The 19567-nt window shown below is 41.2% G+C and overlaps 1 protein-coding gene across 1 annotated transcript; it reads right to left on the bottom strand.

Moving 5' to 3' along the window:
- Positions 1-2484: 2484 nt before the first annotated feature.
- LOC150017742 (glycine N-acyltransferase-like) lies at positions 2485-12767 on the bottom strand. The gene is made up of 5 exons (XM_090267499.1): positions 12687-12767; positions 7153-7260; positions 5156-5282; positions 3656-3827; positions 2485-3443 (listed from the first exon to the last, which is right to left on the bottom strand). The coding sequence occupies exons 1-5, from the start codon at positions 12765-12767 to the stop codon at positions 3041-3043; spliced, it is 891 nt and encodes a 296-aa protein (XP_090123625.1). The 3' UTR covers positions 2485-3040.
- Positions 12768-19567: the final 6800 nt, after the last annotated feature.

The raw sequence follows: 19567 nt of genomic DNA, 5'->3' as shown, positions 1-19567 counted from the left end.
AGAATAACCAAAAAAATTAATTGATTAAAAAATAAATAAAAGCCTAGTGCCTCTAAAGTAAAAGGCTGCCCTAGCGGTGAGCTGATTTTCCTCTGGCAGCTGGGAGTGCCCGTCTCCGCGTTGGCATCGCCTACCAGCAGAGGGCAGTGCAGACCGCAGCGGCCGCCTGCCCCACACGCTTCCTTCTCCGGGAAGTTAAAATACATAAACATAAAACACTTCCTTTGATTATTAAAATCACATGAAAAGTGAAGGCAGTCTTTTAAGCGTTAAAAACATCTATGAACATAACCGAAGGTGTTTTCATTAATTTCCTGCTCACGTGCCCAGAGTAAGAGGCACGGGAGGCAGCCAGTTTCTTCAAATGACCCGCGAATACCTGCAGGTGAGCGCGGAGGTTAGGATGGGCGCTCTCCTTCCGCACAGACGCGTCACCTTGCAGGCTGTTTTGTAAAACCGAATACCATCCCCCTATATTGTGTTTTTAAAAAGATACAACATAAAACTTACCATTGTAACCATTTGAAGTGCGTAGTTCAGTGGCCTTAAGAATATTAACATCGTTGTGCTGCATCACCACCATCCAGCTCCAGAACTTCTTCGTCTTGTAAAATTGAAACTGTACCCATTAAACAACATCTGCCCATTGCCCCTCCCTCCAGCGACTGCAGACTACCGTTCTCCTTGAACTTCTAATCTCAGATAAGTGAAATCATACAGTGTTGCCGTTTGGGGACTGGCTTATTTCACTGAGCATAATGTCGTCACGGTTCACCCAGGCTGTAGCACGTGTCAGAATGTCCTTCCTCTCCTGAATGACTGTCTTGCCTTTTGTAGAACATACAATGGCATAAGTCCCTTCTTTGAACGTAGTCATGGGGATGTAGAATATAGAATAGGGAATATAGTCAATAACTTTAATAACTACGTGTGGAGCCAGGTGAGTACTAGTCTTACTGGGAGAACATGTTGTAAATTATATAAAGATCTAACTATTATGCAATACACATGAAGCCGATGTAAAATAATATTGATGTCAATATAATTTTTAAATTTTTAAAATAAAATATTACCATAAATTAGACCATAAATTTACTTTATAACTACTAAAGTAAAACAACACACATAAGAGTGCACATTATGAATTTTCGTCCTTGGTTCTAGGGTACAAGATTTGTTCCACTATTTCTCCAAACCTGGCTTTTCAAAGTATGGCTTTTGGACCAGCAGCATCAGGACCACCTGGAAACTTGTTAGAAATGTCGATTCTTGGGCTCTACCCAAAATCTACTGATCAGGAAATCTAGAGGTGAGGCCCACGTTCTGTATGAACAATCCCACTAAGTGATTCTGATGCATCTGCAAGCGGGAGAACCTTTACTCTTAAACCAACGATTCTCAACCAGAGGTGATTTTGCCTCCATGGGATACATTATCAACAGCTGAAGACATTTTTAGTAGTTATAACTGGAAGGGAGGGTGCTACTGGCACCCAGTGGGTAGAGGGCAGGGATCTGGCTACACATCTTGTAAGTGCACAGGATTGTCCACTGTAAAATGTGCCAAGGTTGAGAAACTCTGCTCTAAACTGAGTTTCCCCTCTCTAGACTGGCCAAGATTAAACCTCGGTCAGTGGTTTTTCTGTGTGTGTTGGCTTCATGCCCAGTTCTATAGCCTAATTCCAGATGGAGAAGGACCAAAAGGGAACAGGTTCTTAATCCGGGTGATCACCTTCAGTCCAGTGCTCTCTTTGTTTCACAGTCCTAATTTTTTTCCCTTTGCTCCCCTCTGCCGAGTACCTCCCTTCCCCCAGCAATCCCACCCCCTTTACTTTATGCCCATGGGTTGTGCATATAAGTTCTTTGGCTTCACCCTTTCTTATATTATTCTTAACTTCCCCCTGTCTATTTTGTACCAACCAATTATGCTTCTTAATCCCTGCAACATTTCCCCATTTCTCCCCTTTCCCCCTCCCAAGCTGATAGCCCTCCCAATGATCCCCATACCTATGATTCTGTTCCTGTTCTGGTTTGCTTCGTTGGATTTTGTTTTTATTTTTTAGTGCTGTTTCTCTTGAAATGTTGGGGCAGGAAACTCTCCCCACTACCCTATTCCAACCAGGGGAAATATCCCTCCACAACACCAACCAGATTCTCCCAAGAGGCTATTGTCTGAACTACGTAGAAGTTGGCATCCTGAAACAATGTGCCAACATCAAACAAAACCGAAGGTACCCCTGCTGTACTGCCCTCCCCCCAACTTGTATCTCTTCTCAATAAATATCTCCCTCCTTGGGTCTGGGTCCTCCCACTCTCCATAAACTCAGTCCAGTCTTCCCATCATGAACCACTTAACTTCAACTTGTACAGTCAATCACAGATTTTTTTTATTGTTAGAGAGTTTTCATGGATTTAGGAAACTCTGCTTTTAGAAACAATATTGAATCATTTCCCTTGGTGTGGTGGGCGGAGAGGATAGGCTTGTATAAGTTAGTCTTTTTCTTAGTAACTCTCCCTGCTATATCATGTACATTATGTTTAACCTAATGTTTCATATATATGTGTGTATAATTGTTTAGTGTACCAATAAAGCAGCATTCAGAGGAGAGGATGATCTCTACAGACCTAATGAACACAGTCCACTTGCTGATTTTAAGAGAAAAGCCATACAAAGAGAAAGGAACGAGTCATAACTCCCAGGAAATAATACCCCTCCCTGATAAATTTGGCAAGATTCTACTGATTCATGCACTACAAGTTCCAGGAGAAACCATTCAGGAAACATGCAGCTGATGAAAGTGTCTTGGAGATCCCCGGAAGTGAGGGGAACCAAACAATGTGGAGTTCTTTGGGTTGCTCCACACTGAGAAATCGAAGGGAAGCCCATCAGTGAGAGACTTGAGTGCAGGGACCACAATGGTGGACCATTCACACTGCTTCCCAGAGACCAGTTCTTTATTGATGATTACAGTTACCATTTATTCTTTCTCTCTCCTCATCTACCCACTGTTCCAGCCACGTGCCTGAGCCCCCCTGACACTTCACACAGGCACGCAGTGCCACTGATTCCAGGTACAGGGCATGGGGAGATAATTCAGATTATCACTCATTTTCTGCATAATTTTGTTCTTCTTGTCTATGTGAAAGTACAACGGGAAGCCAAGTTTCGTCAGAGCTTGGGTCTGGGTATAGATGACATAGGAGACAAAGCCCTGGGACCGGTACTCAGGCACAGTGCCTGCCATCCGCAACTCTCCCATCTGGTCCATTAGGGTCCAGGACACAGGGGTTCCCTCAGGCCCCAGCACACTGAAGGTGTGGAAGTTCTGCATACAGCGCTCGATGAATCTCTGGCTTCTCTCATTGCCACCAAAATGCCAGAATTTATTCACCAGGGCAGCGTAGGTGACATCCAAGGATGAAAGTTTAAACATTTCTTGATTGCTATGGAGGTTCCAAGAGAAAGGTAAAGTCTATGAGTACTTACTATATTTCTTCATATTTCCATTGTCTAAGTTACATTTCTACAAATGATCATTCTGCCTGCTTTAAAGACTATTGACTGTAGGCAGGCCAGAGTGAAAGCAGGAAGAGAAGCTGGGAGGATACTTCAGGAATGAGAGTTGTGAGTGGTGCCGAGAATTTATCAGACTTACATGGACTTGGGTTTGCCATCGCCAGGTGGTAAGTTCTTTACATCCAACAAGGAAGGGATCAGTTTCTTCACAGTGTCAAGCCCCGCATAGAGAAAGCACTGTGTTTGTTCAGCTTTGAAGGATTTTGTGGCTGCAAGATTTTGTATCACCTCATTCAGGCTGGGCTGTGAACCTAGACGGGATTTTCAGAAGAGATGTCGTGATTCAGGACATTCTGTGAAGAAGCTCTCCAGTGGAGTAGAAAGTGTCTGCATTTACAGTCTGACAACCTTGATTCTGGCTTGGTGCTGCTATTGTATGACTGGGGCCACATAGTGAGGATTTGTGCAATGAACATGCCCAAAAGTTTATTAAGCTATGGTCATACCAGTTGTGGCAATACCAAAACTGGAACAAAGATTTCTGGGCTACATGGTCATGCAGTTTTGATCATCACAGGAGATGAGCTACAAAAACAAGAGTCATCAACATCTGTTGGACAATTACTATGTTCCCAGTGTGCTAGATTGCTGCAGGAATGACCCACAATTTGCCCACCTCTCTTCATTTCCACTCCCTGGACTTGTCCCCACCTGCATTGCCTCTGACCTTGGTCATATGACTAGCTTTTGCCATGGGAAACAGTAAATTTGATGCAGGGGAGGCTGACGAGTGCTTGCACATTGGGGTTGTCCATCCTTTGTGTTCCTGATTACCTTGAGACCAACACCATATGAACAGACTTGGGCTAGCCTGCTGAGAACTTGTGCTCCTATCATGCTGTCACCATGGCAGCTGTCACCAATAGCCAGAACCCTCCTTCACACATGTGAGTGCAGCCATGCTAGAGCAACCAGCCCATAGTCCAGCTGTTAACAGAGTGCAGCTGCGTGAGAAAACCTAGATGAAACCAATAGAACTGCCTTGCAAAGCCCACCCCAAATGTTGATTCACAGATTTACAAGATTTGCTTTGCAGTGGAAGTTACTTGACACATCCAAGTATGGTGCTAAGCAATTCCCATTCAAGATATCATTCAATCTTTCAACACTCCTTGTGTTTTAGGTACTTTTACTTCATTAGGTACTACATTTGTATATATGATCTCAGCAAGGATAAGTCATATGGCTACATCTACATACAAGTAATATAAAATGCCATCATAGGAAGTCTGATTCTGGACGCTAGCTCGTAACCATGACAGTTGTCCTTCATGACCTGGGAGATGCTTCATAGCATGAGTTGTCATTCTTATTCCAGGTGTCATGGAAGGCACCTGGGGAAGTTCTGCTCTGGCACCTGATGTCTGCAAAATATACCATAAAAAAATTCTTGGCTCAAGGCATTATATTGTTTTCTTATATGAAGCCCACTGTTTGCAAGCTTTGAGGATGTGTTTTCCCCTTTACAAGTAGAGTTGCAGCTGAGGGAAAATTGACAGCAGGCTAGGGTCTGGAGTGTGGAGAAAGGAGATGCAAGACCGAGAAGTGAGTCAGCACACTTCCCATTCCTCTTTCTTACTTTGGATCTGCAAATGCTGTTTCCAGTTGATGACTCCTGGTGAGCCAAGCAATTCCTCACAGTTCTTGGGGTCCTTGGAGTAGATTTGGTAAGTATTGGTATAGTGATCGAAGTCATCTACCATCTCCTGTTGTTGTTGGAGAAAAAGAAATAAAGCAAATTCCATATAGTTCATCATTGCAATACTTTTTTCTAAATTCCATTATACCATGATATTTTTAAAGTACTAAAATTTGGCGGGGGCATTGTCTGGTGTCTTACAATTATTTCTGACTCATTTCAATCATAAGATAAAGATGAGAAAGTAAAATATTCAGTTTATGATGTAAAATGGCAGAACAATACTATTTTCTACCCATGTTTTGCATTAAAATTGTAAATCAAACAAAGACACACCTATTTAGAAAGCATTCTTCTGTATTTCTATCATCCCCAACAAGAAGAAGGGACACACAATTGAAAAGAAAAAGCTGTTGCATGAATAAATTTTACTACAGTTCAAATAGTTGCAGCACACAGAAAAATATAAATGTGACAGTATTAAATTTTGTTACAGAACTCTGGGTTAAAATCTCCATCTATACTTAATGAAGCTAAAGAAGTTGAAACCAGTTAGACAGGCTTTTTGAAAGCAAGACTATAGTTAAATTGTAGTTACAGAAGAACAAAAGAAAACCCCACTTATTTAGAAAGATCCCCTTAAATTATTAAAAAACACATAAGATTATTAAGAGTAAGGAGGCCCAGAAAAATTACCATGACTGTCAGAACATGGATGCAGGTAGAACACCCACCTGGACTTTTGACATAGGCAAATCAACCATATGCCAATCAACCTGGTTATAGCTGGTTCCCAGAGGAAGTATCAATGTACCTAGCCCTATATGTTCACTAAACTGGTGGGGTGAAAGCAAAAAGATGTAAATGACCCACTGAATATGTTGATAAGCAAACTCACCACCAACAAAATGTGTGTTTGGCAAGTATAAAAAAGGCTCCTGCCGAGGTCCCATCAGGCGATTCTTACAGATCCCTGAGGTGGACCGGAAGTCTCTGCTCCCCCATTCCCTTGCTCCTACGGGCCCTTGAGTTGGTCAGGGAGTGTCCTCTTCCATCCACCCCTTTCCCTCCATAAGCCAGTTGCCTGATCCCCCAGTGGTCTCCGGGTGATTTCTCAGAACCAGGCTATCTGACAATGACTAGTGCAGAATTAGAAAGCCTTCTTAAAATATAGCTAGAAAATGTAACAACACACACACGGGTCATCAATGATACCACTAACACATTTAAAGCCCCATTAGGATAAAAGATAAGATAATTTTATTTATTTTACACTTTCATTTTACTTCTATATTTATTATTAATATAAATTACTTTACTTACGTATTGTTTAATTTAGTGGTTTTAAAACAAGTTTTATTTGTCTGAAAGGTGTACTAGCTGCATTTTTATAAATTTATAATTTCACTGGATGTTCTAAAGTGAGTTTAGAATTTTGGGTTTTAAAATTGAGTTGCACTAATTTCTGAATGTTCCCCAAAATGTATGTGGAAATTCTGGTGTCATGAATTTGCCTTTTAGGATTGCCCCCGCTTACTGCCCTGTATCCCACCTTCCTGTCTCGGCCCTTGCTGTGCCCTCTTTTCCTTGTCAGCCTAACTAACAGATAATTACCTACAGACGCAGTTCCGGTGAAATGCCCACTGAGATGTGCCTCCGACCTCACCCTGTGACAGCCGTCTGCAGGCGCCGTGGTTTAACCCGCGTTTGTCTGCGCTACTTCTGCATGTCGAGCATCTCCTGCTCTTACACACTTTGTACTCAGTTGTAATTTACTTGCTCTTCTACCTTTTCCTCCAGGCTGTGAGCTCCTTGAGCACAAGGACTTGTTCACCATCGCTGAGATTCATTTCTGTGTCCCCGGGTGGACATTGCCAGGTGCATGGCAGGCACAGACAGCGAACAGAAGTGCACGCGTTCTACATCTGCCACCTTACCTGCTCCTGAGGGCGGACAACCACTGTACTAAAGTCAGGCCACTGGTCCACCAGGGCCTTTAGCTTGAATGGGTTTCCCTGGTTCATGTGGAAGACCGTCCCGTAAACCTGCAGGGTCCCGAGAAAATGAGAGGGTCGGCTTATTAGGAAGAGATGGCAAAGGGCCCTGTTTGATCAGGACAAAGAGCATTTCTATGAAATCATAAGATTTTATGGTGGATTAAGGCCAAATTAGGAATCTAGTCAATCTCCCTGTATTCAATCCCACTTTGTTTTTCTTTTAACCCGAATTGAGAAGAGCTTTTTTATCTCCTCCAATAAGGATCATACATACATATAATAGAATATTAAGACAATTAAAATTAATGATTTTAAGTATGCCACTATTTTACGAGTTAATATTACCTGTTTTCAGACTTTCTCTTATTCATACACTTTGAGACACACAATTTTAAGAAAATAAAATAATCAGATGCATGGTGTTTCTCCCCACTGAATATATGGTGGACATGTTTTGTTCATAATAACAAAAATTTTCAATTATTTTCAAATGGCTGCATAGAATTTCATGACATGAATATATCACACTTTTATTCATTCACTTGCCTGTTGATGGTCATTTTAGCTGTTTCCAGCTTTTTATCTTAACAACTAATTCTTTATAGAACGTGCTTCCACAGAAGTCTCTACATGGACACCTGATATTTTTGTAGACTATGAAGAAGGGTACTTGCTGGTATGAAGGATATGCTTAAAACTCTTTAACACATATGTCCATATTGCCCCCTGAAAAGGTTAAGTGAACTCTCAACAACAAGCAGAGGCTGCAGAAGTGGCTGTGGGGTCCCATAAGCTGGGACCAGCCTTGAATCTCCACCCTCACTGTTGTGCAAGCTATTAAAAGAGAGAGGCATGGGGAGAGAATGAGTGAGACTGAGCAGGTGAACATTAATTCCCTTGAGGTTTGGAAGGTTGGGGGATGCAGCAACGGGTACCAACATGGACCTCATGATGACTGTGAACATGAAGCGTCCACAGATACTAGCATGGAAACATGCCAATGACCAAGACCCAAAAGATGGTATGTACACATTTTAATGGTTTTCATCACCATGGAAAGATGATGTCTAAGGACTATACCAGCATCCTTCCCCGCTGCCACCCTCCTCCCCATGTGAGCTATTGATGTTAGAACAGAGAGAAATTGAAAGGAAATAAGTTCCTCTAAATGGACTGTTTTTCTGAATTTATTCTGTCCTCAGCCATGAGCAGAGGCTTGATATAGAAATTCAGTGTAGTTTAGCAAAATATTTAGAACTGCTACTCTTTCTTATTCCCATGGCCTATTTCATTAAAAACTCTTTTTTTTTCCTTCTGAACTCAGAACACAGTTAAGTCAGGCATCTACTCTAAGCTGACTCAAGTGGAGATGACAGATATGATAAATTGTATTTAATACTGAACAGTTAGAAAAGTGGATGAACTTTTCCTCACTGAGACTCAACTAAGTATTGAGTTCTAAGTTATGCCTCCATTGAAAGTACCTGACATACAAATATCCTAGATTAAGTTAGGGGGCAAGGGTGTCTTTAATATGCAACCCAAAATTAAGGATGTTATCCTTCAAAAGTTGAGAAGTCAAGAGGGCCACCTTATCTAACCACGGAGATTATCCAAGAAAGGACACCTGAGAAACACCAAAAGTTTTCTCAAATGTTTGGGGTTCACTTAAAACAAGGAATAAAAAGAAACTGAGATCATGGTATTCTACACTATAAAGAATGAAAAAACACAGACAAAAGAACTAAATAGAACAAAGAGCAGTATAGCAGTCAATAGGGGGAGGGGGAGAGGGAGAGAAGGGGGATAAGTAAGGGAAGGGTCTAGTCAAGGAACGTGTATAAATGACTCATGGACGTGGACAACGGGGAGGGATATGATTGCGGGAGAGGGGGTGGGCTGGGTGGGGGGGAGCAATGGGGGAAAAATGAGACAACTGTAACTGAAAAACCAAAATAAATAAATAAATAAAAGAAAAGAAAAGAAAAAGAAAAAGAAATAAAAAATAATAAAAGAAAGAATGAAAAAAAAATCATTTAGCCTGAAGAATTTTTTAAAAATAGCTACTCACCATAAAAAAATGTCTTAGGCAAATGTTCACAGATAATTGATGTAACATTTAGAAACATTGACTATATCTCTGAGAGGTTGTCTTGGTCTTAAGGATTATCCATTAAAAGCAGTTAAATATTAGGTAATAGAGATTAAAGTTAGGGTGATCTATCAAAGTGGTGAATTTAGTCTTAGATTAGCTGATCTGAAGCCATTTATTTTTGGTAGTAATCAAAGAACAGACAAGTGTTTTCATTAATCTATTTCTAATAAATTAAAATAAAGCCAATGGATCTACAAATAAAATAATTTAAATATATTCTTTACAGTGAAACACCAATGAACCTATTAGGAGGTGAGGGAGATGAATGAATCATCTAGGAGTGTCTTATAAAACAATTCAAAACTAGTTTGCATTTCTATTAAAAAATTTTTCAGGGAAAAAGGGTTGTCCTCTAAATACACATACAGAGTTTCATTTAGCTTCCACTGGAGTGGACCCTATCCCTTCGGTTGTTAAAGAAAAGCACAAGCCAGGACCCAAGTCTATCATTAGAGTTGCTCATGAGAATGTAGATATTTATGCATATGCTTCATTTGATAAAGAGGTTTCTGATCAATTGCACTAGGTTAAGGGAGATATTGGGAGTCAGCCACAACATAGTCTGATATGCAATAAGTTCAGAGCAACCGGAAAATTTAACTCAAAATTGGAATTCTAAAGAAGATTCATGATGACTTTAAAATTCTTACCTGGCAAAGTAATCTTTTAATGAGAACAAATTAAAGCTTAATATGTAGTTTGAATTTTGGAAGAGAACTCTGGGAAAATTTCCAGTGTTATCATAAAATTTTCCTTGGAAAGGGAAAAGGGAAAACATTCTGAATCACAGAGCACAGAACAAAAGGCCGTGGTAGGGCTCAGGCACACCTATGATCATACCAAGCACTGCAACTCACACTTTGTGTGACGTCGGGAAAGTCACTTAACTGAGCCTCCATCTTCTCATCAGTGACATAGACATAAACAAATATCTTATAGGGAGGTAATGATATCAAATGACAGAAAACATGCAATTGTGCCTGGCACAGAATTGGTGCTCAATAAATATTAGTCATTTCCCTCTTTTTTCACAGAAACTTTCTATTCCTACTGCCCTCAAAATTTTCAGTTTCCACCTCTTCTTAAAAGGCATTAAAATGTTCTTTTTTATTGAATTTTTGGGGTGACATTGATTCATAAAATCATACAGGTTTCAAGTGTACATCTCAACAAAAGATCATCTGCATACTGAATAATATGTCCATTGCCCCAAGCATAGTCTCTTTCTGTCCCAATTTTCCCCTCTTTTCCCACCTTCACTGGCCCCACCCACTTTCCTTCTGGCTATCACTATATATATTTGGTTAATTCCTTCACCTTCCTCATCCAGGCCCCAAAATCTCTTCTCCTCTGACAGGTGTCAATCTGTTCCATGTATCCATTCCTCTGTTTCTTTTTTTGTTCATCAGTTTATTTTGTTCATTAGTACCTCATATAAGTGAGATCGTTTGGTATCTGTCTTTCTTTGACCAGCTTATCTCACTTAGCATAATAATCTCCAGATTGAACTAACCTGTCACAAAGGTAAGATACCCTTTTTAATGGCATAGTAGTATTTCATTGTGTAAATGTACCAGACTTCTTTTATTCACTCATCTACTGATGGGCATTAGGGCTGTTTCCCTATCCTGGTTATTGTAAATAATGCTGCAATAAAGAGAGTATGCATATATTCTTTGAAATTAGTGTTTCAAGCTTCTTCAGATATATTCCCAGAAGTGAAATCACTGAGTCAAAATGCAGTTCCATATTTAGTTATTTGAGGAAACTCTTGTTTTCCACATTGGCTGCACCAGTCTTCATTCTCATCAATAAAGCATTAGGATTCCCTTTTCTACACATCCTCTCCAGCACTTACTGTTTGATGATTTATTAATAATAGCCATTCGGAAAAGTATGAGGTGATATCTCATTGTGACTTTAATTTGCATCTTTCTGATGATTAGTGACACTGAACATTTTTTACATGTATATTGGCTATTTGTATGTTGTCTTTGGAGAAGTGTCTATTCAGGTCCTTTACTTATTATTTTTTAATTGGGTTGTTTGTCTTCTTGGTGTTGAGTAGTATAAGCTCTTTATATACTTTGAAAATTAACCCTCCTCAGATGTATCACTGGCAAAAGTGTTCTCCCATTCAGAGGGTTCCCTTTCCATTTTGTTGGTGGTTGCTTTTGCAATGAACCCAATCCAACCTCATACTTAATGGGCAAAAACTAAAAACATTTCCCTTAAGATCAGGAACAAAACGGGGATGTCCACTTTCACCCCTCTTATTCTACATAGCACTGGTAGTACTAGCCACAGCAATCTTACAAAGAGAAAAAGTAATGGCATCCAAATTGGAAATAAGGAAGTAAAACTGTCATTATTCATAGATGACATGCTATTGCATATAGAAAACCCTAAAGACTCCACCAAAACCTACTATATCTAATAAGTAAATTCAGCAAAGTAGCAGGATACAAAATTAATATTCAGAAACTGGTGGTATTTTATACAACAATAATGACTAACCAGAAGGAGAAATTAAGAAAACATTCCCATTTCCTATTGCAACAAAAAATAAGGCACCTATTAATAAATTTACCCAAGGAGGTAAAATACATGTACTCAGTAAAAGACCTGTACTCAGAAAATTCTAAGATACTGAAGAAAGAAAATGAGGAAGATACAGATAAGTGGAAGACTATACTATCTCCATGAAGAAGAAAAATTAACATAATTAAAATGTCCATACTACTCAAAGCAATCTATCAATTCATTACAATTCTTATTAAAATACCAATAACATATCTCACTGATCTAGAACAAATATTTCAAAAATTTATATGGAACCATAAAGACTTTGAATAGCAATCTTGAGAAAGAAAAACATAAATGGAGGAATCATGCTACCTGGTATCAAACTAAACTACAAGGTCATAGTAATCAACACAGCATGGTATTGGCACAAGAACAAGCATATAGTTTAATGAAACAGAATAGAGAACAGAAATAAACTTACATCTTAATATTTGACAGAGGGATAAGACAGTCTCTTCAATAAAAGGGGTGGGAGAATTGGACACATACATTAAAAAAATGAAACCAGACCACCAACTTACACAATACACAAGAATGAACTCAAAATGGATTAACAACTCAAGTGTTAAGTTGTGAAGCCATAAGAGTCCTAGAAAAAAACATAGGCAGCAAAATTTCATACATTTCTCATAGCAATTTTTTTGCAGATATATCTCTACAGGCAAGAGAAACAAAGGAAAAATAAACAAAGGGCACTACATGAATTTAAAAGCTTTGGCACATCAATTGCCACCTTAAAGGATTCGGGGAGGCTCTTTCTCAAGGATCTCTGCAGCGTCTGAAGCATCCGGGCACCTTGCAGTGGGAACATCATAGAAGACACATTAACCTAGAGAGATTAAAACAAACACACAAACAACAAGAACAAAAAAACAGAAATGAGAAAACTAGAGGAGATTCTGAAACAAGTAATAGCATGTTCTATGCTAATGGCCAGGTCCCTGTTCAGTGTCCCTTTATTGGTATCACCTTCACGAAAATCCTCATCATCTCCAAGGAAGGGAAAGAATGGCAGAAAGCACAGAGGGCACATTCTGAATTTTTTGAGTTCACTTTCTTACACTTTGATGATCTCCAACAATTAGTTTTATGTTAGACTAATGAGCACATTTTGAAAAATATAACACCTTTTGAAATTTAGTTGTTATGAGTGATCCCCGAACTCCACAAGTAATAAGCTGTGTAACCTGGGGAAATTGAGTTAGCTTGTCTGTACCTTGGTTTCTTCAAAGGTAGATGCGATAATATCACTAAGAATTTTTGTAAGAATTAAATGACTTAATGCATTAAAATGAGTAAATAAATGCTTAGAGGAGTTTCTAACATATAGTAAGTACTGAACATTTTATTGTATTACTACTACCATTCTTCCTCCTCTCTCTTCTCTTCCTTCCCTTCATTCCTCCTCCTCCTTCCTCCTTTGTCTTCTTCCTCTTCCTCCTTCCCTCAACTTGAGTTAAAATGCTTCCTATTTCATGATGCTAGAAAATACAGACGACTTAATGAGCTCAGAAAAAACCCTCAATGAACAAAATGAGTACTTTATCAAAAACACTGAAAAATTTAAAATTCACCAAACAGAAGTTCCAGAGATGAAGGACTCAATGATAGAGTTCAAGAGTAAATTAGCAAGCATAGGTAATAGGGTGGACCTGATAGAGGAAAGGATTAATGATACCAAATATAAAAATCTAGAAATTATGCAGAGGGAAGAGAAAGAGGCTTGAGCACTAAAAAAAAAAAAAAAAAAAAAAAAAAAAAAGGAAAGAAAGAAAGAACTCTATGAATCATAAACTATCTGACTATCAGAAAGAGCAATGTAGGAATAAAAACATATGAAAACAAAAGAGAGAAGGGCACAGAGAGTCTGTTCAAACAAATAATTGATAAGAACTACTGGGCTAATGGAAAGAATTAGATCCTCAAATATAAGTGGAAATCAGAAAACCTAATTACCTGAATCCAAATGGCCTTCAAGGCATCAAAAATTAATGACAGGGAAAGACCCTTCGCCAGACACTGGGAGCTACAAAGTTCCTCTGGCCAACAAGTTCTTGCTGACCCAGGAGGAAAGGCTGGAGGCGTGGCGAGGTTCCTGGGTGGGGGGGAGGGGGGCGTGCAGGTTTGTACTCCCTCCCACGTGCCCTGGGCTCTCGCAGAGGGAGGGGGAAGTGGACTACAGACGCTTGAGAAGAGTTTGGGGTGGTGATGTCAGGGAGAGAGAACTGGGGGAGCAGCGGACCCCACCACAGGGCAGACTCATCCGCAGCACTTACGGAGAAATCTTTTAAGCAGACCACTCCTCCTCAACTGGCAGGAGCTGGAGGAGGAGCAATAGTCCCGCCGAGAGAAATCACTGGCCCCGCCCCATGGGGCTTAAGCCTGACTGCAGATGACAGAGTTCCTAGAGTAAAAAGCAACCGAAAGAGACAGACACAGGCAGTAGAACACCGGTAATCTCAGACAGGCTACCTAGGTCCAGGCTGGGGCACAATCTGACGTCACCAGGGGCGGATCCAGAAGGAGAAGAAAGTGGTAAAACCAGATACTGCGGAGACAGACATGAATTCCACTGTGATCTCCTACGGGAGTTATTTGTCTCCTGCATATCCTTTCAACAGTCACTTCTTGTCCTTTCACGCTGTGCATTATAAGTTACTAGTCTTTATATTATAGTTGATTTCAAATCCCAAAATTTTCTCCTCCCTTTTCTCATTTAATTTACCATCTGGTTTCCTCTTATTTTTATTTACATTCTATCTTCTCTCTGCTATGACTCGTTTCCAACCTGCGCTCATTATTTCTCACCGCTCCAGCCTCTCCATACCATTTTTCTAGTCGTTAGTCACCTCACATTCTTTTTCCCATCATTAAGTACACTTATTCTCTCTCCACCTTGATTATCTGTGCCCATTGAGTGGGGTACAGTGGTAGCTGTGACATTCCTGCAACTTTATTCATAGATCTTCACTATTCTGGTATTTCAAATCTCAAATTTTATCATCCCCCTCTCCTACTCCATTTATACCTTCCTCCAGCTCTTTCTTTTTTTCATTTTAAATTTGAAACTTTTCCTGTCTTAGCCTGGTTCTCATTCCTCACTCTTAGTATTTCTTCCCCTCTGTCATCTCAAAATCACTTACTTTCCTTTCCTCCAGACATCTCGGAGGCTTCTCTTTCTTTTTTACCTCTTACTCCAATCTCACCTCTATTAATCTTAGCTCTCAGGTTATTGACAGTGCTGTGGTGAAACCTTTTCTCTAATTTGGTGCCTATTTTTTCTTCTTATTCATCTTCCTTATTTTGTGTGTGTTTGTTCTCTCTCTCTCTCTCTCTCTCTCACACACACACACACACACAGACACACACACACTACTTCATTCTACCTTCTTCCTTCCTTTTTTAATATATGATATAAAGTTTACTTTCTTTCTCTGATTGCCTTATCCTTACTTGCTACTATTATTGTTCCTCCCCCTCCCCTAAATCATTTTTCTTTCAGTTAGTCAGCTCTTGTTTGTCTTTCCTTTCTTATAACAGTCTTAATCTCTTTACATCCTCATTAATACTGGCTCTTGCAGTTGATACAGTGATTAAAGGTGGGGGATATCTTTGTGGGCATGGGATTCTTGCCTGGGCTGGTGGTTTTGTTTTAGCAGCAGCTCAACAAAGAGCAACACAACAACAACTAAAACAGAAATACTAACAGACAGCCCAAATAAATGGCATAAAGGGCATCCCCAGAGCATCAAGTTCAGGAGATCAAGGAGTCTGCACCACTAAATCTCACAGGACTCCTACCACAAAAGGTCACACCATGGAAGCAGGAAGTCAAAGCAGATCAATCTAAGAAGCAGAAACAAACAAGAAGAGCCACCTAAAATGGGGAGATGAAGAAACAACATCCCATCAAAAAGAAAAGAGGAATTACCAGAAAGAGTGATAGATGAAATAGAGGCAAGCAAACTATCAGACGTGGAGTTCAAAATAATGGTAATAAGGAAGCTCAATGAACTCAACAAACTCAGAGAAAACTACGAGCTCCAGGGGAACTACAAAGAATTCCAGGGGAGCTACATGGAACTTACTGAGAACTACACCAGCATTAAAAATGACATAGAAACCTCAGCTGCTGTGGCTCAGTGGATTGAGCATCAGCCTGCGAGCCAAGTGTCACTGGTTCGATTCCCAGTCAGGGCACACGAGTAGGTTACACGTCAGGTCGCCAGTTGGGGGTACGAGTGAGAGGCAATCACACAGTGATGTTTCTCTCCCTCTCTTTCTCCTTTCCCCTCTCTCTAAAAAATAAACAAACAAATAAATTAATTTTAAAAAATGACATAGAAACTATCAATAAGAGCCAGAAAAACTGAAGAATACAACTTCTGAACTGAAGAACACAGGAGAAGGAATCCAAAGCAGGTTAGATGAAGCAGAGGATCAGATCAGCGAGCTAGAAGACAAAGAGGGCATGATTCCACTGAGATCAGGCATCTAAAGTAATGACACTCATAGAAGCAGAGAGTGGAGTTGTGCTTACCAGGGGCTGTGGAGAGGAAAAGATAATGAGCTTCTGTTCAAAAAGTAAAAAGAGTTATGTAAGATGAAAGAGTTTTAGAGGTCTATTGTACCACATGGTGCTTATAGATAACAACATTATGTTAAACACTTAAATATTTGTTAAGATCTTACATATTTTTAAAAATACAAATAAATGCATAAATAAATGTTGCAAAGCAGTCAGAGAGAGAAAGACACATTTTATATAGGGGTCGATGATAAGAAGTATAGTTGATTTGTCATTACTACAAGTTATGATGCATTGGAACATTGTAAAAGTGCTTCAGGGAAAACAACCATATATTTCATATCTAGGGAAGATATCCTCCAAGAGTTTAGGTAAATAAAGCCATTTTCTTTTATTCTTTTATTTCTTAAGTCCATTTTTTTCCCAATGATGTTTTTTCTTTAAAAAAAGAAATTTATTGTTGACACTATTTATATCCCTCATTTCCTCCTCTTTGCTTATCTTCACTCAGTCCCCGGTCTCGTTGCCCTTGGCCTTGGGCTATGCATATATGTTCTTTGACTAATCTCATCACCTTCCTTATTCAGACACTCACAAACCCCTCCCCTCTGACATCTGTGAGGTTTTTTCCCTGTATCCATGCCTCTGGTTCTATTTTGTTCATCAGTTTATTTTGCTCATTAGGTTCCACATATAAGTGAGATGATATGATATTTGTCTTTAACTGACTGGCTTATTTCACCTAGTATAATAATCTCCAGATTCATCCATGCGGTCGCAAAGGGTAAGATCTCCTTCCTTTTTATGGCTGCATAGTATTCCATTGTGTAAATGTACCACCGCATTTTTATCCACTCTTCTATTGATTGGCACTACGCTGTTTCCAGATTTTGACTATGGAAAATAACACTGCTATGAACTTAAGGGTGTATATATTCTTTCTGATTGGTGTTTCAGGATTCTTAGGATATATTCCAAGAAGTAAGATCTCTGGGTCAAAAGGCAGTTCCATTTCCCACAGCGGCTGCTCCAGTCTGCACCCCCACCAGCAGTGCGCTACATTCTCCTTGTCTCTACGTTGTTACCGGCACTTGTAGATTTATTGATGGTAGTCATTCTGGCAGATGTGAGGAGATACCTCATTGTAGTTTGAATCTGCATCTCTGATGATTAGTAATGTTGAGCATTTTTTCATAGATCTATCAACCATCCATTTGTCCTCTTTGAAGAAATGTGTGCCTTTTGAGGTCCTTTGCCTGGGGATTGAAGGCGGGCGCCCCGCGCCGCAGGCAGCCTGGGTGCGCGTTGACCGCGTAGTAGTTAGTGTTGGGTGGCGTGGCGCAATGGCCACCAGCCGGTTACCGATCCCCTCCTGCCACGTCTGCAGGGTGATGCCCGGGTAGAAGGGCACCCCGCCGTGGCTGCGCGTCCTGGAGCTCACCGTGTTCTTCACGTAGTCCTGGACCAGCTGACTCTGCGCCTGCCAGGAGGCCGCGGCCCCGACGTTGACCGTGCGGAAAAACGCGGCCGAGGCGGCCAACGTGATGTTGCTCCCCTCCCCGGCCTTACTGCCCACCAGTTTCCGCTTCACCTGGTCCTCCTGCACCAGGGCAGCCCCGGCCTCCACGTGGGTGAGGACGTGCGTGCCATAGCGGAACACAAGCATCTCCGCCAGGTACTCGGCCTCGCGGCTCTGGTTGCTCTCCAGGTGGTCGCTGACGGTCAGCAGGTGCTGCAGGAAGTTGGGGTGGAAGTCGGGGGCCTCGGGGGCCTTCACAGAGTAGATGTTGTGGCGGACCTGCACTCTGACCGTGACCGTCCCGTGCTCCAGGCTGTACTTCTTGACGTTCTGGAAGTCGGTGGAGAACTTACCATTGAGGCTGGGGAGGAAGGAGAGCTCAGCGTTGATGGAGGCCGCCCAGGTGTCGGTGTAGCTGAGCCACTCGTCCAGCAGCTCCGCGTGGGTCCCCACCACGCTCTCCCGCCGCGGCACCACGTGCACGTGGTCGGGGATCAGGTGCTCGCCATCCTCCCTGCTGGGGCACTACGAGTAGTTGTGCCGCAGCGCCAGCGGGCGTTGGCTGGAGTTGGCAGACTGGATTTGGGAGATACCTTGGCACTTAGTAGTTCTGTGACCTTGGATGAGAAACTTAATCTCCGTGAACTTTTTGTGTAAACATCTGTGAATGTGAGGGGAAGGAGAGGAACAAAGAATAACGTAATCAAGATTACGTCTACTAAGGATCACATAGGCTGAGAGGTCTGTGGGCTTTTACTCTGGTAAGCTGACAGTTCAAGTCAGGGTGGCCCAGGGGTCCTAAATTTTGGATGGGGGTCATATGGCCTTTCTCACTCTGAATGCAAGTTCTTGGAGATTCTGGGTGAAACCTCTAAATCACTCCTCTCTGTGTAGCCAACTCCTACACTGCCAGAACACTCAATATCCACTGACCAAGGTACCTGCAGGCTCAAAGATGCTTCCAGTTCTGCTCCTGCGCTTCCATGAGCACCTGGGAATCCCTGCTTCCAGCAGCCTCCCTCCCTCCCTTTCCTTTGATATGTTTCCTCAAGGATTTCTCCTGGGTCTGCCTTATGTGGTGATGGATACATGTGTTCTCTTCAAATCAGCCTGGAGAAGACCCAGAATCATAGAGAAATGAGGAAAATAGAGAAGCGAAAAGCCTTGCCTTGCATCACTGAATTAACTCATGTCCTCAAAGCTCACAGTTTATACCATCATTTTACCTTGTTTGGATGATTGCTGGAGTCCCTGCACAGGTGTTCCATCTCCTTGAGCATAGCTGGGATTCAGGCAGACATGCAGACAAAATACCTGCAGTGGACTTCCGGCCAAGATGGAGGCATAGGTAGACATGCTGCGTCTCCCTCCACAACTAAGAAGGAATACAGCTACCTCAAAACTAGAGACAATCAGAAGTTCCAGAAAATCAAATTGCATGAAAGTAAAACAAACAAAGACATAAAGAATAAATACTCATCCAGACAGGTAGGAGAGGTGGAGAGGATGCAGTGTGGTGGCTGTGGCAGTGGCCGTGGCCTGCTGGCATAAAACACAGTACACATTT

The sequence above is a fragment of the Furipterus horrens genome, unplaced genomic scaffold (assembly GCF_987537825.1).
Source record: "Furipterus horrens unplaced genomic scaffold, mFurHor1.1.pri manual_scaffold_2, whole genome shotgun sequence".
Classification (NCBI taxonomy): Eukaryota; Metazoa; Chordata; class Mammalia; order Chiroptera; family Furipteridae; genus Furipterus; species Furipterus horrens.
This window is presented reverse-complemented; position numbering and strand designations above follow the sequence as displayed.